This window comes from Odocoileus virginianus, chromosome 6 (assembly GCF_023699985.2).
Source record: "Odocoileus virginianus isolate 20LAN1187 ecotype Illinois chromosome 6, Ovbor_1.2, whole genome shotgun sequence".
Lineage (NCBI taxonomy): Eukaryota > Metazoa > Chordata > Mammalia > Artiodactyla > Cervidae > Odocoileus > Odocoileus virginianus.
In genome coordinates this window covers 72,330,379-72,355,834 of record NC_069679.1, presented here as the reverse complement: position 1 = coordinate 72,355,834, position 25,456 = coordinate 72,330,379, and the positions used below count along the sequence as shown (strand labels likewise).

General features: G+C 37.8%; 1 protein-coding gene across 5 annotated transcripts; it reads right to left on the bottom strand.

Annotated features, from left to right (window-relative positions):
- Window positions 1-378: 378 nt before the first annotated feature.
- PTGR2 (prostaglandin reductase 2) lies at window positions 379-24,272 on the bottom strand. Of its 5 annotated transcripts, XM_020906867.2 has the most exons (12): window positions 24,147-24,245; window positions 22,064-22,243; window positions 21,172-21,200; window positions 20,606-20,690; window positions 19,399-19,517; window positions 9,769-9,960; window positions 6,989-7,159; window positions 5,472-5,681; window positions 3,970-4,091; window positions 3,090-3,177; window positions 2,317-2,356; window positions 379-1,455 (listed from the first exon to the last, which is right to left on the bottom strand). In XM_020906867.2, the coding sequence occupies exons 4-12, from the start codon at window positions 20,640-20,642 to the stop codon at window positions 1,379-1,381; spliced, it is 1,056 nt and encodes a 351-aa protein (XP_020762526.2). In that variant the 5' UTR covers window positions 20,643-20,690; window positions 21,172-21,200; window positions 22,064-22,243; window positions 24,147-24,245; the 3' UTR covers window positions 379-1,378. The 5 variants fall into 5 exon arrangements, with proteins under 5 accessions (XP_020762526.2, XP_020762528.2, XP_020762530.2 ...); XM_020906869.2 differs by lacking the exon at window positions 21,172-21,200; XM_020906871.2 differs by lacking the exon at window positions 22,064-22,243.
- Between the last annotated feature and the right edge of the window lie 1,184 nt (window positions 24,273-25,456).

Here is a 25,456-nt window from a genome sequence, read left to right as displayed (position 1 = left end):
TATAGACTGCCAGGCTCCTCTGTCCATGGAATTCTCAAGGCAGAATACTGGAGTGCGTTACCATTTCCTTCAGGGGAACTTCCTGACCCAGGGATCGAACCAAGAGTCTCCTGCATTGCAGGCAGATTCCTTACTGTCTGAGCCACCAGGGAAGGGCCTACCTAGTTTAAGAGACTGGAAATAAGATACAGATTTGGCAGTTATCAACACTTAGACAAGAGATGAAGCTTTCTCTAGAGATGAAATGGAAAAGTATATACAACAGAAAGAACTGAAGGCCACTGAGGTCAACTGGAGTGACTGATTTACAACACAGTTCGAATCTACACAAAAGTATACTAAAGTTTGTAAACTGCTGACCATAAACCAACACAACACTTAAAAAAATCCTCAATTTTACTCTATTAAAGGGTTGATTACAATGTATAAAACAAATGCTTTTATATAGAAATACATTAATAGGTCCTGAACATTCATGTTTACAACCATTTGTTACTTTTGCTCAGTCAGTTGTCATTTTTTGAAGCTGTACTGTTTAAATCTTTTTCATCACTTAAAACTTGAAGTGATGTCTATACCTATTTCTCTTGAAATCTTTGTAACTATTTGACAGTATGCGCCTACTAACCTAAAATAAACATAGGCTTTTATCAATATAGATTTGGGTTTTTAGGCTATACTAGGTACTACTTGGCAAAACACAAATAGATCATCTTCTGTAGTAAGTCCCTCCATCAACCTAACCAGCCTCAGTTATTTAACTTATACTACTTCTGACACAAAGCCTCTGTTCTACTCCAAAAACTGTTCCACAAGCTCTGAATTTCCCCAAACCCCTGCACACACACACACCCTGCCATTAAGTCCCTTTTCCATCAACACAATATGGAAATACCATCCCATTTATTCTTGCACCAAGCTACAATTCAAGAATTATGTAAACTGTTTCCAAGTGAATACATATTTGTGTCTTCTCAAGCATTCTATTTTAAACAAACATTATAAAGTTATAAAAATATTAATTTAAAAATATTTTTATTTAACTATGTAATAACTATTAAAGTTACATTAAATCTCCAACAGTTTCTGAATATCTGATATAAATTTCACATAATATTAGTTTTAGCAAAAGAAGGAAAAATAGGTCATATTGACATCAATCTATTATTGTAAATAATCATATAGGATGTAGAGTACATATATGATATTGAAGATATAGGAGTGAATTATGTTGTGCAACTAAGAAAATATCACCTATTATCACATCGAAAGCAAAAACTATCTATACTCTTAAGGGTTTTTTTTTAATATATCTTGAAATCTTTCAGCAGAATGGAAAGAAGTCCATGTATTTCCTTGATGAAGATGTTTATGGAGATTACAAAGAGGTATCTCCTGAAATGCAGACTGTCTGCTTTCCAGTGTTACCTCCTGTCATCATGGACTGGAATGCAGCTGGAAAGAAAAAAAAAAAAACGAAGTTATCTGACAACATAATGTCACCATCATGCATGTTTGTCAATAGAACCAGGCACATATGATTAATGTGAATAATTTCTTTGATGATTAACTTTAATGAAAAGAAACCGCTAGGAAAACACTAGCAAAGTTACAGGACAAACCAACCCAATTAACATCTTAAAAATGTGTTTTTTACCCAAACTATAAATGTTTAATTGGCGTCTACATCCATGTTCAATGTTAGAGTCTGAAAACTACAGCAAAATAAGTATGAGGATAAATGTTAGAAAAAACAATTTTAATAGCTTAAAAAAAGAAATCTAATCATAAAGTTTTACTTAGTAAGTGAAATGAATATCATGTGAGTTAATTTTATATTTCAGTTTGGTAAACACATTAACCAAATACATTAGATTTTTTTCTCAAAAAGGAAAAATTAGCAGTCTGATTTAATTCTCTTCATTTGAAATAAAAGAGATTGTTGAAATCTGTATGTTAGCCAAAAAAAGAAACCCAAATACTGAAAATCTGCTTAATGTAATTTTATGATTGATGACTTAGAATCATTCAATCTGAGAAAGTTACCTAGAGGCTAGATAACTTTCACAATTATCACAATTTTTAATAATTATTTACAAAAACAAAGAAATATTTTACAATTTGAAATGAGAAAACAATAGCTCTTAAATACCACTAAGTTGAACTTTCATAGAGTTAAAGATATATAAGGTTTCACAGGAAAGAAATGTGATTCAAAGAAAAAAAAAAAAACAACTAAAAAGTAGAATTAAAAGAAAAAAGACAGTATTTGTGCTGAACTGATGTGTATAGTAAATATATCTACATTCATCTTACCTCCCATGTTTTCCAATCCATTTATCATAGTCTCTTTGATCTGTAAATTGAAATAAGTATATTTTATATTGTTTAGACTTTAGTGTTTCTATTTAATGGTTTGCATTTTTGCAAAAGGCAGCAATATTATTTAGCACTTTCTGTCTAAAATATTTTTCATTTTATATAGCTAGATCAGAAAAGTTTCCTATCAATTGATTTTTTAAAATATTAATACAATCCTATTTTCCCACTGTCTAATCTTCAGTTTGTAACATCATATGCTGTACACCCTCTTTTCATAAAACATACACATACACCTTTGCCTATCATTTGCATGTTTCCTAGGTCAGGGGTCTCTGGACCTCAGATTGATAACCGCTGATTTTCAATCAAAACCAAGAGATCTATCAGAAGGGTCCAGGAAGGGTGGTAGAGAGGTACTAAGAAATGCTTAAAAGATTTTTGAGAAAGAACAACTTCTAACACATAGTAATATTCCATAAATATTTGCTAATGAACATTACAATTTAGAAAAGACAAAAACCTATTCATCTTGTCATATAATCTAATAAAAGTAAAGTTTAATAAAATTTTAGATAAAGGGAATGATGAGAAGGTTTCTCAATCAGGAGGATTATACTCCTCTGGGAAGTAAAGTTAATTTATGATATTCAGTATACTTTTCTTTTACAGAAATATTTATGATGAAACTAATATTAAATTCAAATAATACAAAAGTATATCAAGTAGCAGGAAGAATGGTATTGGTAAAGAATAGAAGCAAGTTCTACCTTGAGCTTTCCTTCTTTAAACCACTGACTCAGCTGGAGAATACCAGGCTCAAATTTATCCTTATGATTTAACACCAGAAACCTTTCTCTGTAGTGGGGAGGAAAAGGGTAACGATCAGAGAGCAGGGAGGGAGAACGCTCATATCCAATCATTCCAGAACTCAAAAACTTGTTAATCACATAGTCTGCTCAAATACAGCTTTAGGTGCAATTACAAGCATATGTATAGTGGACTTCTGTTGTTTTGTCTGCTCATGTACAGTCCCATGTAGCAGTAACACCGTGGTTTTACTTTGTGGGTGGCATCTTTTCCCCACCTTCATGTGATGAAAGCCAGGCCAGTCTGAGCCAATACATATCAGCTTTGGGACTTGATAAAACTGCAAGAAGACAGCTGTTTTCTTTCTGCTTGGATTGCTAACCTGGTGAAATGTAAGAGCCAAGGTAATAGTCATCCTGTTGCTACTGCAAGAGGAGAGCCGGCAGGGAGCCACGCCAACCCAGAAAAAAGCACAGCCCGGGGTGAAGAAAAACTGAGTCGGGACACCACTATGCAAACCTTTTACCCAGCCAAATCTAAGCCAGTACTAATATTGAACTTCTCAATACATGAACCAATAAATGTCCTTTGCACTTAAGCCAATATGAGTTGAATTTCTAACACTCACAAAAAAAGATCGACTGAACAGGCACATTTTTCAAAAAGTTTTCTGCCAGGGAGCTAGTTAACCAAAACCTAAATATGGAACCACCTTAAAATGTACATTTTCAAATTTTATTTAATAGGAAACAATTATATATGAAGAACAATATATTTCATATACATCTGTGATCTTTAAACCTGTTGAATCTGGTAATATGGGGAAAGTGTAGAACATACCTTGTGATGTTTCTTTCTTTCTGGATTGCTTCTATAGCAGGGGGTAGTGGTGGAGGATAAGGCACATCTTTGTTGTACTGAGAAATTTGACCACATAGGATGATGTGGCTGTTCTGATTCATCTGTTCAGAGAAAATTGATGATTATACCTTAAGATATATACCTTCCCTGTATTTAATGATCTTATGGCTGCCTCAATGAAAGCCTCCTTGATTCTAGTATTTAATCTTTCTTTTCTTTTTAATGGCTGCACCACACGGTCTGTGGAATCTTAGTTCCTATATCAGGGATTGAACCTGTGCCCTCGGCAGTGAAAGTGCACAGTCCTAACAACACTGTGGGTTAGGACTAAATACTATAAGGAATTCCCTATAGTATTTAATCCCTTAATGCCAATTAATTGATTTTGTTCTAAAGATTCACCCAGTATATATATCAAAGAGTTTTAATTAGCTAGCAAATAAATCTACCCCAAAGGTTTTTCCAGTAGTCACGTATGGATGTGAAAGTTGGACTATAAAGAAAGCTGAGTGCCAAAGAATTGATACTTTTGAACTGTTGTGTTGGAGAAGACTCTTGAGAGTCCCTTGGACTGCAAGGAGATCCAACCAGTCCATCCTAAAGGAAATCAGTCCTGACTCATTTGAAAAGACCCTGATGCTGGAAAAGATTGGGGGCAGGAGAAGGGGACGACAGAGGATGAGATGGTTGGATGGCATCACCAACTCAATGGACATGAGTTTGAGTAAACTCTGGGAGTTGGTGATGGACAGGGAGGCCTGATGTGCTACAGTCCATGGGGTTGCAAAGAGTCAGACACGACTGAGCAACTGAACTGAACTGAACTGAAAGGAATATAGAGGTAAAAATAAGATTTTGGTCATCTGCAAAAGAATTTCATTAGTTGTCATTGTCATCATTGTTGCTACTTCCATTATTATTGGTGGAGTATTTCTTTGGGTTTAAATAATTTAACCTCAATTGAAAATAATTTTACGTATAGTAAAGGACAATGCAGTTTAAATAATTTAACCTCAATTGAAAATAATTTTACATATAGTAAAGGACAATGCAGTGTCAATAGCTAATGTTGATAAATTATAAAGCTGTCAATTAAAATATGCAAATACCTGTAAACTATAAAAATCCTTTCCCTACCCAAAGTCAGAGGGCGATGGCTGAGAGCTGATGGTTACAAGTGAGTTAGAGCTTAGACCTTCACTTGTATAATACAACTGTAATTTTTCACAAAAATAAAGGTGAAAATACAACATTGCTGGCAAAGAGCTAAAACTGATGCTCATAGTGCAAATCTGCAAACAAATGGAAACAGCTTCATCAAGCTCTTCTGTATCACTTAATTAGAATACTGACCATCATGTTGTTTTTCACCATAAACCCTACAAGTTTATAAAGTTTTTTTTCTTTCTCACTATCAGGTAAAAAGATATCACATCAAATAAAATGTAGCATTTAAATTTATAACCAAGTCAGAAAACAACCTGACTTATCACTGTATCACTGATGTCACCGCCAACATTGTCGAAGTAAACATCCACTCCAGCTGGGCATAATTTATGGAGTTGTTCTGCAACATTCCCCTCTTTATAATTAATTGCAGCATCGAAGCCCAATTCTGAGGTCAAAAAGAGGCACTTCTCAGGTGTTCCACAAATTCCCACGACTCTGGAACAGCCCAGCAAATGGCCAATCTAGGGGAGAAATTTTTGAAAATTAAACAACTTTCTCTTGTCACAATTTAAGTATAAAAATTTGAAAATATGAAAGATAATACAAGTTCCTATATGAAAGTGTTCATCACAATTTAGGCTTTTGTAAGTCTTTTCAAGAAAGGTAATTTGAAACCAAAAGAACTGAGAACAGATATAACAGCATTCTTAAAAACATTAAGACTGAATAAAATTAGACAATTTGAATGTTAAAATCTCACAATTTAAAGATGAGCTCATAAAAGGAACAGTCAAACCAAAAACATCTCTATCTTGCAATTCAATATTTTTTGGGCCTGTGAGGAACTAAAATCGCTATTAAGATAAAATGTTTGTTTCTGTGGTTTCACACTTTGAAGGCTACTATTCATAAAATGGAGAAGGCAATGGCACCCCACTCCAGTACTCTTGCCCAGAAAATCCCATGGATGGAGGGGCCTGGTAGGCTGCAGTCCATGGGGTCGCTGAGAGTCGGACACGACTGAGCGACTTCACTTTCATTTTTCACCTTCATGCATTGAAGAAGGAAATGGCAACCCACTCCAGTGTTCTTGCCTGGAGAATCCCAGGGACAGGGGAGCCTGGTGGGCTGCCGTCTATGGGGTCGCACAGAGTCGGACTCGACTGAAGTGACTTAGCAGCAGTATTCATAAAATAATGTACTTTGTAAAACTGTATCATAATGTTTACTATATCTCTGTTGCTGTTGTTTAGTAGTTAAGTCACGTCTGACTCTTTTGTGATCCCATGGACTGTAACTCACCAGGCTCCTCTGCTCATGAGATTTCCTAGGCAAGAATATTGGAGTGGGTTGCCACTTCCTTCTCCAAGGGATCTTCCCAACCCATGGATTGAACCCATGTCTCTGCATGTCCTGCACTGCAGGCAGATTCTTTACCACGGAATCACTTGGGAATATATTAACCTATCTCTAGAACCCAATAAGTGCTTTCTTATTTGAAGATATTTTTAAAATATAAATTTATTTTTTCAATTCATGGAATTCCAGACAGGTACTCTGTGATTCTTCTCTTTCATATAGATTAGAGCAATGCTCCAGCATTTACTATGTCATTTTTGGTTAAAAGAGAATAAAATATAAAAAATCTACAACATTTTTCACATTATTAGGGAGAGAGTCTAAGCATGCAATAATATCATTTCTACCAAATATATGTAAAATAACATTACAAATTTGTTCAACTATATATTTTAAACTATATACACAAATCCAGAGATTCAGTTATAACCAGTTTTTCAGAAAATGAGATAATCCTCCAAAAGCTTACCTGCCCAGCCAAGGATCCACAAGCACCAGCAGCCCCACTAACAACCATTGTCTGATTAGATCCAGCAGTTATATGACCTTTTTCCTGTACCCCAATCAAGGAAGTCAAACCAGGCATCCCTATAGCTCCAAGAAAGTATGAAAGGTGTCCATTCACAAGCTGTGGGTCTACCTAAAATAAAATGTATACCTTTAAAAAAATAACATTGGGAATTTCTGTCTTAGGTCAACAAAGTAGAGACAACCTATGACTTCAGGAATATGAACTCCCCAAAAACCTATGTTAAAAGACCTAACTCTTTCAGTGTGACTGTATTTGGAGATAGGGTCTTTAAGGAGATAATTAAGGTTAAATGAGGGCATCAGGGAGGGGCCCTAATCTGATAGGACTTAGGGCCTTAGAAGAGAAAGGGCCACCAGAGATCTGTTTCTCGGCAGTTACACAGAAGCAAGGCTGGATGCTGTGTGAGGATACAGGGAGAACAGGGCCATCTGAAAGCCAGGAAGAGAGGCTTCACCAGAGACCAAACTTTCCAGCATCTTGACCTCAGGCCTCTAGCCTCCAACTCTGTAAGAAAATAAATTTCTGCTGTAATAATAAATTTCAGTCCATTGTATTTTGTAACAACAGTTCAAGAAGTTCAAGCGGACTAATAAACAGCCCAACATGAACAATAAACCAATTTTCAGTCTGTCTTGCCAGCATCTCAAATATATCAAAAGAGAAGAAACACTTAACAGGAAAAACTACACAATATTGGAAGGTTTAAAAATCTCTGAGCAATTTCAGAGTAAACACTTCTCTGTATAAAAGTCAGCTCAAACTCTTTAATAGTTCTCGTTACTGATACTTCAAATGTTTCATGAAAATATAAGGAAGGTATGATACAATTTCTTCTCAGTTAATTACAGAATAATAAAATAAGGTCTCTCAGCTTTTCAACATTTTACACTTATATGTTTATTAGGCCCAATCAATAGTTAATTGTATATCTCTTACATTTTCTGTCTCTTTTCTTACCTCTAACATTATGGGAAAATGAAAAAAAAATTATATAGAAAGACTCTCTACCATAAAAGTTTTATAATAATTTTAGAGATTAAAAATGTAACAAACCACCAAAAGTAATCAAGATTCACCACCTTGATTTGCAATTAAACTGCCACAAAGAAAAAAAATGGCAGTTTGTAATCAGTTTTTTTTTTTCCATTTATTTTTATTAGTTGGAGGCTAATTACTTTACAACATTGTGTAATCAGTTTTAAATGGCTATCAGTCAAGTCTGATGTGTAGATAAAGGTAATGGCAACATTAAAGTCTACAATACACAGAAAGGTCTACAGTACACTACATAGAAATTTGGTGGTTTGGTGGTTTAGTTGCTAAGTCGTGGCCGACTCTTGTGACGCCATGGACTGTAGCTTGCCAGGTTCCTCTGTCCACGGGATTTTTCCAGGCAAGAATACTGAAGTGGGTTGCCATTTCCTTCTCCAAACACAGAAATATATCCTGTAGGTAAGTTATTTATTAGTAAAGCCAGTAAAAAAAACATTGTGAGATAAGTTGTGTTTAGTAAATATCATTTTTCTGTCCTTTCTGAATTCCTCTTCCTCATTTCTAATACCTACTCCCCCAACATTTTTAAGCTCTCCCCAACTTCTCAATTTCCCACTATATCACTATGACAGGGAAAGCTAGGAACTGCCTAATGTTCCTTTTTCACTCCTACTAAGAAATTTCTAGTTAAACGTCATTTATTAGTACCATTGATAAATGATTGTGTAATGTCTCCCATATCCCTTGTATCTTAACAGCCACTTTTAACTAACTGTAAGAATTTGTAATCATAAAAAATACTAAACTTGTATAAAGTTTTTTACAAAGCCTTAATCACATTTATTATAACTAAATTTAATTTAAATTAATTCTAATTTAATTAAATTCTCACATTCACTGGTGAGATAGCTATTGTTTTCATTTTGCACATGAGGAAACTGAGGTTAGAGACATACTGTAACTTCCTTGATGACAATTATTAGGCTGGGTTACATGAAGCTGCCAGTTTTTGTAGGTCAAAACAGACAAATACTGGTAATTTCACATGACTCAACCAAACAGTAGAAACCGAACTCAAGACTTCTGCCACAGGATGGAATTTCAAGCACAAACCAAATGGATTTCTTGAGTCAAATGGTAATTGCTTATTGTTGCTGTTCAGTCACTTAGATGTGTCCAACTCTGCAGCCTCATGGACTGCAGCACTTCAGGCTTTCCTGTCCTTCACTATCTCTGGAGTTTGCTCAGACTCATGTCCATTGTGTCAATGATGCCACGCAACCATCTCATCCTCTTTCGGCCCCTTCTTCTGCCCCCAATCTTTCGCAGCATCAGGGTATTTTCCAATGAGTGAGCTCTTTGCATCAGATGGACAAAACATTGCAGCTTTCTTAGGAAACTTTTCAAGCATTTAACTATAAAGGGCATTCTGGTTCTTAGTATAAAGCATTTTTTGATGCTTATAGCTCAGGTTTTATTTTATACATGTAAAATTTGAGAATTAAATATGGAAAACAACATCATTCATTGGCAATCTAAGAACTGTCATATATAGTTACAGCCAACAGTGGAAGAGGAATAAAGGCTTTTCACATTCTGACAGCTATCTAAAAAGAAAACATATGCTTTTTATTTTTTCCCTGACAGCAAACAAAACCGAACACCAAAGGCACAAAGAAGGAATAATAAAAGAGAAAAATCAGACACTTTATATCATACATCACCTTTTCAAGGATATTTCCATCCAGAATAACCTTGGTTTGCCAGGGCCAATAGAAGGAAGTCACAAAATCGCCTTTCATAAAATTTGTGTGTTTGCTTTCTTCTATAATCCCAACACCTCCACCATCAACCACCTGTGACAGCTGCCAAGGTGTTATATAGTCACTGCCAGTGTCTTCATTCATTCTACAACGCTAAAAAAAGAAACATAGATTGGGATACTTCTGTCTGATAATACTGAACCAGTTTACTTATTTACCCAGTGATTAAAAGGAAGTATATAATTCAGTAATATTAAGTACAGTGTTAGCCAAACAAAACTTATCTTAATTTCTCTCTTCCTTTATTATTTTATCCTGAAAAAAACAAGAAGTGAAATTTAAAAAGAATTTAATGAACCTAGAGCCCATTATATAGAATGAAATAAATAAGAAAGACAAATTTCATATATTAATGCGTATATATATATGGAATCTAGAAAGATGGTACTGATGATCCTATTTAGGGGGCAGCAAAGGAGACACAGATGTAAAGAATAGACTTACAGTCACAGTGCGGGAGGGAGAGGGTGGAATGACTTGAGAGAGTAGCACTGAAACATATATATTATGATATGTAAAATAGATAGCTAATGGGAATTTTCTGTAAGATGCAGGGAACCCAAAGCCAGTGCTGGGTGATAACCTGGAGGAATGGGATGAGGAGGGAGGTGGGAAGGAGGTTTAAGAAGGAGGGGACCTATGGCTCATTCATGCTGATGTATGGCAGAAGTCATCACAATATTGCAAAGTAATTATCTTCCAATTAAAAATAAAATAAAGTTTTAAAAATAAAGTAAAAAAGAATTTAAGGAGCTTTTCTAGTGGGTCAGTGGTAAAGAATCTGCCTGCCAATGTAAGAGACAAGGGTTTGATCCTTGGTCCAGGAAGATTCCACATGCCATGCAGCAACTAAGCCTGTGTGCCACAATTATTGAGCCTGTGCTCTAGCACCCAGGAACAGCAACTATTGAGCCCACTTACCACAGCTGCTGAAGCCTTCAGCACCCTAGAGTCCGTGCTCCACTACAAGAGAAGCCACCGCAATGAGAAGCCTGTGCACTGACTGCAACACACAGTAGACCAACACCCTGCCACCCACACCACAACCCCGCTCTACCCCTGCAGCCAGAGAAAGCCTTTGTGCAGCAACGAAGAGCCAGCACAGCCCAAACTGAATAAATAAATAAATGATTTTTTAAAGTATTTGGGAGGATATGTGTAGCTTCTATGTAAATTCTATGCCCTTAAAAAAAAAAAGAATTTACATTCTAAAATTAGATTGTGGTGAACAGACAACTTTGTGAATGAACTAACAACTATTGAATTATACATTTTAAATGTGTGAACTGTATGACATGTGGATTGTGTATGTGTATGTGTGTTAGTCGCTCAGTAGTGTCCAACTCTTTGTGACCCCATGGACTATATCCTGCCAGGCTCCTCTGTCCATGGGGATTCTCCAGTCAAGAATACTGGAGTGGGTTGGCCTTGCCTACTCAAAGGGATCTTCCTGACCCAGGGATCGAACCCATGTCTTTTATGTCTCCTGCATTGGTAGGTGAGTTCTTTACCACTAGCACCACCTGGGAAGCCCCTCTTAAATAATTAAAGAAATTTATGTTCTATATGTTAGCATAATACAAGATTCTGTATCAATGGTTTAAATGGGTTGTAGCAAATTAGATACACTGACATGTTGCCGATAATATTATAAAACATCCATTTTTCATAGAAAACAGACTTGCAACATATAGACCATAATACTACCATTTCTTCAGTTGTGCAATACTGCTTCCACAATGGAAATAACCCAACAGAGAAATGAAACAGTTTTTATACAGCTGTTCATCAAACTTCAGGCCAAGTACTACATCATCCCCCCTAACTTCAGATGGATGTTCTCTTTATTCAGAGACAAAGTGTCACCGCAGTACCACACCCTTCCGAAGAACTAGGGCTAAAGACTTCTCTGGGAGGCAATCAAGGCTTTCTTCCTCTCTGTGGCTAATTCTTGCCTCTCTGACTAAGGCCAAGATGTACAAGCCTACAGTGTGGTCCAGGAGATGAAAGAGATGGAAGGCTGCTCCATCAAGGGGCCCTACATGGTCTGATTCAGTTCACCAGGGTAAAATACCACATGGCATATTGATGCCAAAGCTCCGGTGGGGGTATACTACACTTCTGCTTATGTGCCCTTCCCATATATCCTTTTAATTTTTTTTTTTAATTTTTTTAAGATTTAAAAAGAAACTATTTGTTTTTGGCTGTGCTGGGTCTTCACCGCTGCACAGGTACTTTCTCCAGTTGCAGAGAGTAGGGGCTACTCTTTGGTTGCAGTGTATGGGCTTCTCATTGTGGTGGCGTCTCCTGTTGTGGAGCATGGGTTCTAGGACATAGGGGCTCAGTAGTTGTGGCACATGGGCTTTAGTTACCCCAAGTATGGGGAATCTTCCCAGACCAGGGATGAAACCCATGGCACCTGCATTGGCGGCAGATTCTCAACCACTAGACTACCAGGAAAGTCCCCACATATTCTTCAAAGCAAGTGCAGCAGCCATTGGATACTGGCCACACCAAGTACCTGATTCTTAAGGCTAATGGAAAAAGTGGGAAGGAGTAATTCCCCATAGGTAAGTGAATGATGTCAATAAGATAAAATGTTATACAACCAGCAAAATAATATTTCGACTAATTTCTCATATGAGGATATGAATATAAAATCACAAATATGAAATCAAAATAGTATATACATATTAAATATAACCATGTAAAATATAGTACATACATAGTGATTAAAAAGAGTCATAAATTTGGAGTGATATAAAATTTCAATAACTTAATGCTCAGCAGATTCCTTTTTTCCCTTTAAAAATATTTATGTCTCTTTTTTTAAAGAATACTTTTAAAAAAATATTTATTTGGCTGTACCAGGTCTTAGTTGTGGCATGTGGGATCTAGTTCCCTGACCAGGGACTGAACCCAGGCTCCCTGCAGAAAGCCTCAGAGTCTTAGCCACTGGACCATCAGGGAAGCCCCACTTATGTCTCTTTTCTTTTTTAAGAATAGTGTCTAGTGAAAGCAACCAAAGTAATTTTCTTCCTTCTTTTAATTCATATTTAATAAGCACTTATGCTAGTCACTGGAGATACAGGGATAAATAAGACCTCTGTCTTAATAAGTTTTTATTAGGGAAAATAATATCTGATAACTAAATAAATAATTATTAATTAAAACTGGGATACATGCTGAAGGTCAAGGTATTTTTGAGAAAATCTAATAGAGAGGAATAGTCTGAGGGTTAAGGGTGATTTGCCAAAGTAAATCTCTTTAAAGCATAAAGCAGGCTTCTAGGAAATAAGAGGGGTTGGTCAGAAAAAGCGAAAGGAAATTTTTAGATATGGAGGCTTGTTTTAGTGTGTACCCATAATTTTGGGTTTTTTTAATTATTATTTATCTATTTATGGGACTTCCCTGGTGGTTCAGTGGTTGACGTTCTGAGCTCCCAATGCAGAGGGCCCAGGTTTGATCCCTGGTCAGGGAACTAGATCCCATATGCTGTAACCAAGAGCTCACATGTTGTAACTGAGACCTGGCGCAGCCAAATAAATAAAAAGAAAAAAAAAAAAAAAGAAAAAAATTATTATTTATCTATTTACGTCCATGTTGGGTCTTCATTGCTGCATGCTGGCTTTTTCCAGTTGTGCTGGCTTCCCTTACTGCAGAGCTCAAGCTCTAGGGCATGGGCTCAGTAGTTGTGGCACATGGGCTTAGTTGCCCTGAGGCATGCGGGATCTTCCTGGACCAGGGATCAAACCTATGTCCCCTGCACTGGCAGGCAGAGCCACCAGGGAAGTTCCCACAATGTTGTTTTAATCAGTTATTGTAATACGAGAGACATAGATACCACTGCCTTGAAAGAATTTATTATAACACCCTAGAGAAAAGGCATATCCTATCACACAGGGTCACATGGGAAAGCACCAGAGTCTGGAGGCAAAAGCAGGAAGAGGACAGCATGGTCCGCTCTTTATTGTGGCTTCCAGGAAGAGCAGGTAAGGCAGGGCAGGCGAGCTTGAGTACATTAGAACTGGACAGACTGAATAACTTCAGTGGGCTATGGCTCATAGATGTGTTCCTAGTCGGGGTCTGGCACCTAGCCCTTGGGTGATTTAGGGCGAGGTGTGAGAGTTAGATGAAGGAGGTGGCTGGAAATATGGGCTTTAAGTTGATTGGTTTACATATGAAAGGTGTCCATTTCATTTTGTCCCATGAAAATTGTTTATTATCTCTAAAAATCAGCTAGCACTGAGAGGGGCAGTCTCTCCAGGATTAGCAAGGCCCCTAAGAGGTCAAAGCATCATAAAATACAGAAAGACATGATTAATACAAGGTCTAAGCCAAAAGGCGCACTGGTGTGTTACACAAGAATGAAGTCCAGCGAGGTGAGGGTCAAAGGGTACAGTGAGGCTGGGCAGACAAACAGGGGCCACAGTCTTAGACCATGTCCAGAAAGTTAATCTTTATCCATTACTAAAACCATTACCTTATATAGTAACTTATAATCTTATAAATCTTATAAACCATTATCACATAAGTTAAGTAACTTATCCATTAATGGAAGTGTTAAACCATTTTAAGCTAGCTGACATGAATAGTTGCTATTACAAAACATTATTACAAAAACATTACTCTGGCTGCAGTGTGAAAGATGGTATAAGAGGTCAAAGAGCTTATGCAAGGATACCCCAACAGGAGAGAAACAATGGTGATTTAGACTAGGTAGATATCTTTCGAGTTTACTGAGAAGTGGACTGAACTGAGAAGGATTTATTAGGGGGCACCCACAGGATCTGAGAAGGGGACAACAGAGAATGAGATGGTTGGATGGCTTCACCAACTAGATTGACAAGAATTTGAGCAAGCTCTGGGAGTTAGTGATGGACAGGGAAGCCTGGAGAGTTGCAGTCCATGGGGTCACAAAGAGTGGGACACAACTGAGCGACTGAACTGAACTGAACTGAACAGGACCTGAAGATTGAGAGACAGATGCGGAGAATGAAAAGACAAACTTCTAAAGAAGGATTCAGTGCTTTCTAGCATGAAATGAGTAGATGGAGGAGCTATTTATTTCTCTGGAGGAAAAAGAGGTTTTGTTTGTTTGCTTGCTGTTTTGAGGTTGGGGTATTTAGAAGTAAAAATCATTAATTCATGTCATAATCCTTGTTGTTTCATCATTTCCCCACCCCTAAAATCTTTGGGTCATAAATTTCTCTCACTGTAAGAGTCTCAAAGGGAATTCTGCTGAATGGGAAGTTTGTTCCAACTCAAAAAACTCTGTGAAGAACACTTCCTTTTTTGTTTTTCAACTACAGCTGACTCTTGAGCAACACAAGAGGTTAAGGACACCCTAGGTCAAAAATCCATGTAAATCCATTTATAACTTACAGTCAGCCGTCTCTAGCTGTGGTTCTATATCCTTGATTCACATTGTGTAGTACTACAGTATATATTTAGCGAAAAAAAAATCCCCACATGAGTAGACCCCTGCAGCTCAAATCTGTGTTGTTCAACGATCAACTGTACTTCTATCTGCTCTGTTTGATTTTTTAAATACTTCTAAAAAAAAAAAAAAAAGACAAAAAACCCAAACACTTCTAACTTGGAACCCAGGCTTTATTTTATTCTCTTAATTTACTTTGTATTTATTATCCTGGGCTTAAGTGATATTCTTTACACTGTGTTCACTAGGGCATGTGTAATACTTAGATGCTCTGAGCTAGGTGTTTTTACACTGAAGTATAAAAAAGTCTTAATAAATCTGAACCAGTCATCATCAGGAATTGACTCTGAATACTAGATACTGCACTGTCATTTTCCTTATGAATTTGTGATAATTATTCTCCTTAAGTGATCCACTCTGCACCATCTAGAGTGACAAGGCCCATAGCGTGCCTGAGCTTGCCTTGGCTGAAAGAGGGCACATCTTTAGGTCCGTGGGAAATGAGTGACCTATTTCACTCCTCTGTTTCAACTTGAAAATTTGTCTATTTAGAACGTGTTAGACCAATAATCACCTCATTTCCCTAGCCCATAAAGAAAAACTTCTTGCTGCCCCTGGGAAGAATTCTGAATGAAGTCATCAAGATGCAGTCCACTGTAAGCATAAGCAAGTGTGACAGGTCTAAAACTGGAAGATAAAGCCTGAGCTACAGTCATGGGTCCAAAGGAAGAGGAACCTTCCGGAGGCTCCAACTGTTCTGGCAGAAGGTAATACTGCCAGTTGGGTCCCCATTGTAAGTGCAGCCTGAGAAGAGATAAGCCAGGGTTCTGTTTATCTTCTACAAGGGCACTCTAGAAGCCAAAATGAGGAAGCAAACATATGCATAGAAACTGTAATGCTCTTTGCCCAACTTCTACTTTTCACAAATCAATATATAGGAGCTTTCTACATAGCAGACATTATTATCTTTTTGTTGTTATTTTTACTGCAAGTTTGCCATTTAACTTTTAATTTTGTATGTACTGTTTTATTGTGTTTAAATACAGTATTTTTTAAGTCACATTTATCACTCATGTTCTTTCAAATTATCTGGGTTTGCTGTCATTTTAGGAAGTCTCTCATTTTCCAACATTATTCAATTGTTCAGCCATATTTTTCCTAAAATTCTTCATGGTTTCTTTTATTCCTTTCACTTTTCATTATCTGTTGGAATTTATTGTAATGCAGGAGTTGAGCTAAGGATGTAATCTTTTCCCCCCAATTCAGTCAACTGATCTAACACAGTTTAAAGAATAAGCAATTATATTCTCTTTTTATTTCAATAAACACTCACAGGCACTACTTTGTACCACAAAACTAGGACAAAGAAGAGCAGAAATTAATGAAACAGGCAATAAAAAAACAGAAAACTAGAAAACGACAAGTTGGTCCTTTGAAAAGGCTAACAAAATTGACAAAGCTTTAGCTAGACTTGATGAAGAAAAAAATAAACAAGACTTCAACTATTAAAATCAGGAAATGAAAGAAAGGACATTACTACTACTTACCTTTCAGAAATAAGGAAGGATTATAAGGCAATCCTAAGAAAAACTATATGCCAATAAATTACACAACTTAGATGAAATGGACAAATTCTCAGAAAGACACAAACTACTAAAGCTGACTCAACAAGACACAGAAAATATTACCAACCTACAACAAACAAAGACATTGAATTAGTAACTTTCAAACTTTCCAAAAAGAAAAGCCCAGGCCAGATGCTTTCATTGGAAATTCTACCAATCTTTTAAAGAAAAATTAATACCTAGTCTTCATAAACTCTACCGAAAACAGAAGAGGGAACACTTTCCAACTCATTTTATGAGGCCATATTACCAAAACCAGGCAAACACAAAAGAAAACAATGAATATAGTCTTATGAGCTTATGGATGCAAAAAGCCTCAACAAAACAATAGTGAAATAAATCTAGCAACATATCAAAGGAAAGGAACTACACAGCAGGACCAAGTGGGATTTTTTTTTTCTCCAAGAATGCAGGATTGGTTTAACATCTGAAAGTCAATTAATATAATAAACCATATCAATGAATTAAAAGACAAAAACCACACAATCATTTCAATAGAAGCAGAAAAAACATATGACAAAATCCAAATCCCCCTTTTGGGGGAGGAGTTAATTGGGATTTTATTGTTTAATGAGCATAGAGTTTCTGTTTAAGATGATGAGCAAGTCCTGGAAACAGAAAGTGCCAATGGCTGTACAATACTGTGAATGCCCTTAAATATACACTTCAAAATAGTTACAATAGCACCCTTTATATTTACATGCATGTTACCACAATAAAAATTATCCACTGTCCCTTGATGATAAAAACAATAAAAAAAAACAGGAATAGAAGGAAATCTCCTCAGACTAGATAAAGGGCATCTAGAAAAATCCCATAGCTAACAACAAGCTTACTGGTGAAAGACTGAATGTTTCCCCCTTAAGATCAGGATCAAACAAGGATGTCCACTCTTGCCACTTATAACACTATATTCGAGGTTCTAAGTCAGGGTAATAGGCAAGAAAATGAAACAAAAAGGATCCACTAGGAAAGCAAGAAGTAAAACTATCCATGTTTATAAAGCCTAAGTTCATGTGCATCCAAGTACTGCATTTCAGACTCTTTTGTTGACCATGATGGCTACTCCATTTCTTCTAAGGGATTCCTGCCCACAGTAGTAGATATAATGGTCATCTGAGTTAAATTCACCGATTCCAGTCCATTTTAGTTCACTGATTCCTAGAATGTTGATGTTCACTCTTGCCATCTCCTGTTTGACCACTTCCAATTTGCCTTGATTCATGGACCTAACATTCCAGGTTCCTATGCAATATTGCTCTTTACAGCATCGGAGCTTGCTTCTATCACCAGTCACATCCACAACTGGGTATTGTTTTTGCTTTAGCTTCATCCTTTCATTCTTTCTGGAGTTATTTCTCCACTGATCTCCAGTAGCATATTGGGCACCCACTGACCTGGGGAGTTTCTCTTTCAGTATCCTATCATTTTGCCTTTTCATACTGTTCATGGGGTTCTCAAGGCAAGAATACTGAAGTGGTTTGCCATTCCCTTCTCCAGTGGACCACATCCTGTCAGACCTCTCCACCATGACCCATCCGTCTTGGGTGGCCCTGGGTGTTCACTGGAAGGACTGATGCTGAAGCTGAAACTCCAATACTTTGGCCACCTGATGCGAAGAGCTGACTCATTGGAAAAGACCCTGATGCTGGGAGGGATTGAGGGCGGGAGGAGAAGGGGACAACAGAGGATCAGATGGCTGGATGGCATCACTGACTCGATGGACATGAGTTTGGGTAAATTCCAGGAGTTGGTTATGGACAGGGAAGCCTGGCATGCTGCGATTCATGGGGTCGCAAAGAGTTGGACACGACTGAGTGACTGAACTGAACTGAAGTTCATGTGCCTAATGGCTTCTCAGCTGTAGACCTAGGCAACATATAACTTCTTTTCAATAAACCTCCTTTATCTGGAAGTAGCATCAGTGAGTTTGTTTCTTTCAAAAGACACCTACTAGAATAAAGAGTTTGTACAGAGTCTGAGAGGATTTCCCATCTTAATTTACTATCTCAAGTTTTACTTAGTACGAGGAAGTGATCTGGACTATTGAAAGACACTGACTAATCACAGGCACTACTATTATGAAAACATTCCTTCTGTAACATTCCTTAATAACACCAGTGAATAAACACAAAGGTAATTTGTAATTTACAGGTATCAAGATATATTGCTCAAATATTTATTAGTCATGAGGATTATACAATAAAATTCAGATGTAGGACCTCCTTGGTGGTCCAGTGACTAAGACTCTGCAGTCCCAATGCAGAGAACCTGGGTTTGATCCCTGGTCAGGGAATTAGATACTGCATTCTGCAGCTAAGATCCAGCTCAGTCAAGATAAAGAAATAAATATTTTTAAAATAAAAATAGTAAATAAGTTTTAAAAATAAAATAAACTTCAGATGCAACATGAAAAAATATGGATATAAAATTATTTTCACAAGATCACAAAACCTTGATTCTTACCATGTAAGGATCCACGGAAAGATAAAGAGTTCTGACTTGTACTTGTCCTTCATTGACACAATCTGGTAAGTTTACTTCTTCTACTCGGAAATTTTCTGCCACTGGATGACCATTTTTTCCTAAAATATTAGACGAAGATATAAAATCAAAAAGGCATTTTCCCATAGAGTTATTTATTATTCTTTACATGGTCACTCTAGGACTTACAGCACTCCCTAAATACACACGTGAATAAATCTATTGCTTTGAAATTTCTCTGCAGCTCAGCATAAATTCTTCAGTTTCAACTGCTCTTGGCTTTCTCCAAGAAGTTCCTTTGGCATGTTGCTATCAATGTCAAAATGTTTTTTAAGGTAAATCACCTCATCTGTTACAAAATTATAAAAGGATTTCAAAAAGCAAAAAAGCACAGCCAGTTTTTTTTAACTAGGAAAATTAAAATTTACAAGGTAGCAGAAACACCGTATTAGCCAAAGTAAACCGGTAAACTATCCTTCCTCATTTTAAGATGACAACAGAAATTTAAATGAATATAATCAAAATTTCCTATTCATTTTTTCAAATTTATTTATTTTTAATTGAAGGATAATTGCTTTATAGCATTGTTTTGGTTTCTATCAAACATCAACATGAAAAACTTCCTGTTCATTGAATCATCAAATTTCTAAAGCAAAAACGGAATGCAGACATTTTAATCGAATTGCTCTCTAAAACTGAGAAAAGATAAGTGTCGTCCCCAGGCCACATGCTAGGTAAACACCAAAACCAAGGGAGCACAGGCCCAAACCTCTCAGGTTACTTCCACACCTAAGCTTCTGTGGTTCAGGTTAGATGTCGGGTATCTGACTTATGATGCAACAGGTCAGTGACTTTCACATAAAACAGAAAAGCACATCTTTAAGAATCAATATTACACATTATAAACAAAAAACAAAAGCCAAATATATTTGTAATACAATCTTCTAAATATTGTAGTAACTTTAAAATACCTTATTTCTTCAACAAGTGGCCTTGATAATTATTTTTAAAATGATAATATTGTTTAAAGAAATTCCTCTAAGATCTCAACTAGTGTTAATATCTTCCTGCCTTCACTTACCACAACGACATTATATTACTACTTTTGTTACTCCATTCGCATTAATAATTATTAAAGACCACAGCTGTTCAGACAAATACATCACAGACATCACAGACAAATACATACCAGGTCTGGAATTCAACACTACTCTTTGTACAATCATCACCTTGTTTGCACAGCGGTCTCACAAGACTTCTGTATAAAATAACTCCTATAAACAGAAACATTTTAAATCACAAGAAAGTAATGATATATTCAACAATTTAAAAGCTAAGAAAAAAAAAGTAGACTTGTGTTTCTGAACGAGGAAAGGAAAAATCATATTTAGGATCCAAAAAAGATTATAGTTTCCTGTCAGAGTTTGCCTCCTAAAGCAAGTATGTGAAAAAGACTAAATCTAATTAGAATATTTGGCTAACAGGAACAAATTTACTGAAGATTGAGTAGAACAAAATGTTTTAGCCTCATAATTCAAGCACACTCATCTTCATGTCATCATGATTAAGGCTCCTACTGTGGCTTGATTAAAAGAAAACAATATGACATATTCCTCTAGAGTTAGCCAGTTAATCTACTGCTTAACTGCGATGTAACCACATTTTCTAAAACTCTTGTATTTATCAAAACAGAAATTTCTTAATAATTTTGCTGATTGTAAAAGTAACATATCAAAAGCATTTTAAAATCCTCACCTTCTAGGAAGTTATGTAACGCAGGATGGCTAAGTAAATGAAAAAAGATCAATTTATTCTGGTTTTACAATTTGAGCTAATGAAAGAAGTAAAATGAAGTTCCAGTGCTGGCACTATCTGACTTGGACCTTCTTACTTTATCCATCACTAAAAATGAAAACAGACTGTTAATGTTACTCTGTGTACCAAGGACTGTTATGCTATGAAATATACATATATACGTGCACATACATATTCATATAGTATTTAATATATTTAATTTAACAATTCTATTAGGTGTTTTTATTATTATCCCCAATTTATAGCTGAGGAAAATGAGTCTTAAAGGGTTTAAGCACTTTTCTAAGGTGGTGCTGTATGCACTCTGTTTCATCACAGCAGGAACTCTATAATGTCTTATAGGGCTAAATATATTTTTAAAAGAAAATCTTCTGTTGAATCATCTTGTGCATAAATTACGCAGGGGTTCAAAAACAAAGTTTTCCAAACTGACACCGGATCCAAAGAAAACTGACCTTAAGTGGTGTTTAACAACACCATGATAGCTCAATTTTCAACCAAAGGAGTCTTTTCAAATGAGGTTTCATATCTGTCACCCTTTTCTCTAATTACTTTCAATGTATGCTTTATTTCTTCAAATGGTGCACACAGTAGCCTTGTCCAAATACTCCTTATCAGCATGAAAAGTGAACTACTAGTCTTTTCCTCTGTATTAAATTAGAAAGTTTTCCCAAAAAAAAATAAATAAATAAATTAGAAAGTTTTCAAGTGTCAAACACTACAATTAACTAATGTAGGATAATCGTGCAGTATCTCTCAATAGCACAACAAACAACACATTCAAAACAAAAAGATATTTAGTTCCAAAATTAAAATCTAAAATATTATATACCAGCTCTAGATCTGAAAGAAGGGTGGTGGTGGTGGTAAATTCACCCCAAATGGGAGGAGAAAAACGGAAGTCCTTATTGACTGTCATCAAGCAAACCATATTCACCAGGTATGACATAAAGTAGGTTCTTAATTGGTGGTAAGCAATATTCCCTGGTGGCTCAGGCCATAAAGTATCCACCTGCAATACAAGAGACCTGGGTTCAATCCTGGCGTTGGGAAGATGCCCTGGAGAAGGGTATGGCAACCCACTCCAGTATTCTTGCCTGGGGAATCTACATGGACAGAGGAGCCTGGTGGGCTACAGTCCACGGGGTCACAAAGAGTCGGACACGACTGAGCGACTAAGCACAGCACAGCACAATATTGCAAATAATACAAGATCAATTATCAACTGAAAAATTCTAGCACCCCTTAAAAAGAGTGTTATCTGAATGTCTACCTTGCAGCCTAATATAAGGGGAAGGGCACCGAACTAGGAAGAGTAGACTACATGTCCTGCTTCTAATCACCTAGGATTTGGGGAAAGTTCCTTCTCTCAGCCTGTTTCCTGAATGTTCTTAAGTGCCAAGACTAAGGACTTAATAGCCATTGGCTCATTTAACCCACCACCCAACGACCCTCTGAGGACAGTACTGTTACTGTTCCCATTTTATAGAGGCACAGAGGTTGAATAACTTGCCCATGATCACACAACGGATAATGAAGACACTGCATTGGCTAAGTCACTTCGTCCTGTACCACTGTTTGCGACCCTATGGACTGCAGCCGGTTAGACTCCTCTGTCCAAGGCATTCTCCAGGCAAGAATACTGGAATGGGTTGCCATACCCTCCTCCATGTATTTTAAGAGGAGATCCAGGGATCCAGGGATTCCTGACCCAGGGATCAAACCAGAGTCTCTTATGTCTCATGCATTGGCAGGCAGGTTCTTTACCACCAGCGCCACCCGGGAAACCCAACGAAGACACTAGTGTGTTAGTCTCTCAGTCCTGTCCAACTCTTTGCAACCCCATAGACTGCGGCCCAACAGGCTGCAAACACAACACACACCACTGCCATAACAGGAGCTTCCTAACACCTTTAAAAAAAAGGGGGGGGGGGTTCTCTATCATGATCTAGCTCAATTATTCACCACAAATGACTATTGCCCAGGGTATTATCACCAAAGGTGTAAATCTCTGGGATTTCCTCCACTTTCTGAGACGACGGCTCTCCTCTCCTTTGATATTTCTGGTTTCCTTCTTCCTTTCCCCAAGTCTAGCATGTGGGGATTCCTGATTGGATCTTTGTTTTCTCACCTTCCTCTAGGGCTCCCACCACCAACCACTCACGCCTGTGTAAATTACTAAAAAAAAATCTTCAGCCCAAAATTTCAAACTGATTTCCCAGAATATTAGCACCACAAAGGCAAGGGACTCATGCCTGTTTAGTTCAGTGATTTATATTCACCCTCTATGCCTGGCACATAGTAGGTGCCCATTAGTGTTAGTCACTCAGTTGTATCCTGACTCTTTGCAACCCCATGGACTGTAGCCCACCAGGTTCTCCGTCCATGGGAGTTGTCCAGGCAAGAATACTGGAGTGGGTTGCCATTTCCTTCTCCAGAGGCTCTTCCCAACCCAGGGATCAAACCCAGGTCTCCTGCATTGTGAGCGCTTTCTTACTGACTGAGCCAGCAGGGAAGCCCAGGTGCCCATTAAATATCTGCTAAATGAAAGTCCCAATGGGCACCTTAGACACGTCTCTGGCCAAACTTGAGGTGGCTTTTGTTGTTCAGTCGCTCAGTCGTGTCCGACTCTGCGACCCCATGGACTGCAGCACACCAGTTGCTTACTACCAATTCTTTTAAAAAAGAAAAAAAAAAAAAAAAAAGCCCTGCTTCTCCTCAAGCATTCCCTATCCCAGTGACCTAAGCAATGATGCCAAGGTCTCGCCAGCCCCGGGAGGAAGCCGGGACGCTCTCCCGGAGAGGAAGGGGCCCGCCCCTGTTCTTCTCGATCCTCTTCCCCCAGAAGGCCCGACCCACACGCGGGAACCCCACCCTTAACAGCCCGGGCCGGCGGCGCCTAGCGCCTCACTCACCGCTGACGAGCTCGGGAGGAAGTCTCGCAAGCTTTGCGGAAATCTGCACGGGTCTAGCCGGGCGACCTCTGCCCTCCGGCCGCAGTACGCAGGCGCACGACTAGACCTCGGCTCTTCACCTCTGTCCCTGCCCAGGGGCGGGCTTTTGGAATTTAGGCTGGGACGGTGCGGACATCTGGAAACTAGTCACATGTCTGGGCGAAGTGTATTAATAAGTTAACCGGGATTGGTGCCCTGTGGCTGCCCCTATTGGCAAGACACAAAGAACAAACCGTTCATCCTTGACCAGTGGGTTCATTTCCAGCAGACCCTAGAAGGAATTTTGTATTATGGATTTCTCCCTGAGCTTCGGATTGGAAAATCACAGCCAGTTCACAGGCCCGACAACTCTACCCTTCTTTTTATAGACTGAGGAAACTGAGACACAGAGAACTGCTGTGATTGGATCATCCACCTTTCAGCTGGTTAGGGGCAGTGCTGGAGTTTATATATAGTCTCTCCAGACTGCTGGCCCAGGACCCCTTCCCTTACAACAGGGCTGTCTTTTCTTTCCCAAAGAACCCTAATTTGCTGAAAGATGGATTATCCAGTGTGAGCTGGTTTCTCAATTTCATAGTTGTTAATTACCGTGTTTTGTGTTGAACTAGGTTGAGCAAGACTTGTTCCTGGGAGACCTGGGCTCTCCAAGGACTTCAAATCCTAAGGGAGTCCATTCTGAATTAGATAGGTGCAATAACTGAAATTTGTATTTTATTCACATCAGAACTAATAGCTCAGTATAAATCATAGTACTTAGAAGCTGAAAGATGACTAGGATGGTGAGCAAGGGTATAAGAATCATTAAACAGCCTGGAGCACTTGGTAGTTGCACCTTTGAGCTTTTTACTTCTTTGGGAAAGTTTCTGGAAAGGGCTGGAAGGATCACTGCTCCAAAGAAAGTGTCTCCCTTCAGCCACAGCCGAAAAGCTACTAATGGCCTGCCCTATCCTGGCAGAACCTCTCATAAATTGAGCTGGGGTGGTGGAGGAGATAGGAGTAGCTCCCAGCCAAAACACTTCAGATTCCACTGTTCTTACCTGAAATTTCAGCAGTTTACCTCAAGTGTAAATGTTTCTCGGATTGTTACATGCCCTTGGTGACTTTCCAGAGCACAAGCTGGTTGTTTATGTTAATTTTGTCCCACTTTATAGTTTGGTTTTGTGGGGAGTGGATTTGCCAATCTCGTATTTCTCCATAACCAGAAGAACATTATTTATTTTTATTTGGCTGTGAAGGATCTTCATTGTCATGTGTGGGATCTTTAGTTGTGG

Bases quoted from the DNA above. Each gene is read 5' to 3' on its own strand.
- PTGR2 (XM_020906864.2), bottom strand. From the start codon at position 20,642: ATGATTGTACAAAGAGTAGTGTTGAATTCCAGACCTG. The intron at 9,961-19,398 runs GTAAGAATCAAG...TTCTTTTTTTAG, and splicing joins TTTCCGTGGATCCTTACATG to CGTTGTAGAATGAATGAAGA. The intron at 7,160-9,768 runs GTGATGTATGAT...ATTTTATTTTAG, and splicing joins ATGGAAATATCCTTGAAAAG to GTAGACCCACAGCTTGTGAA.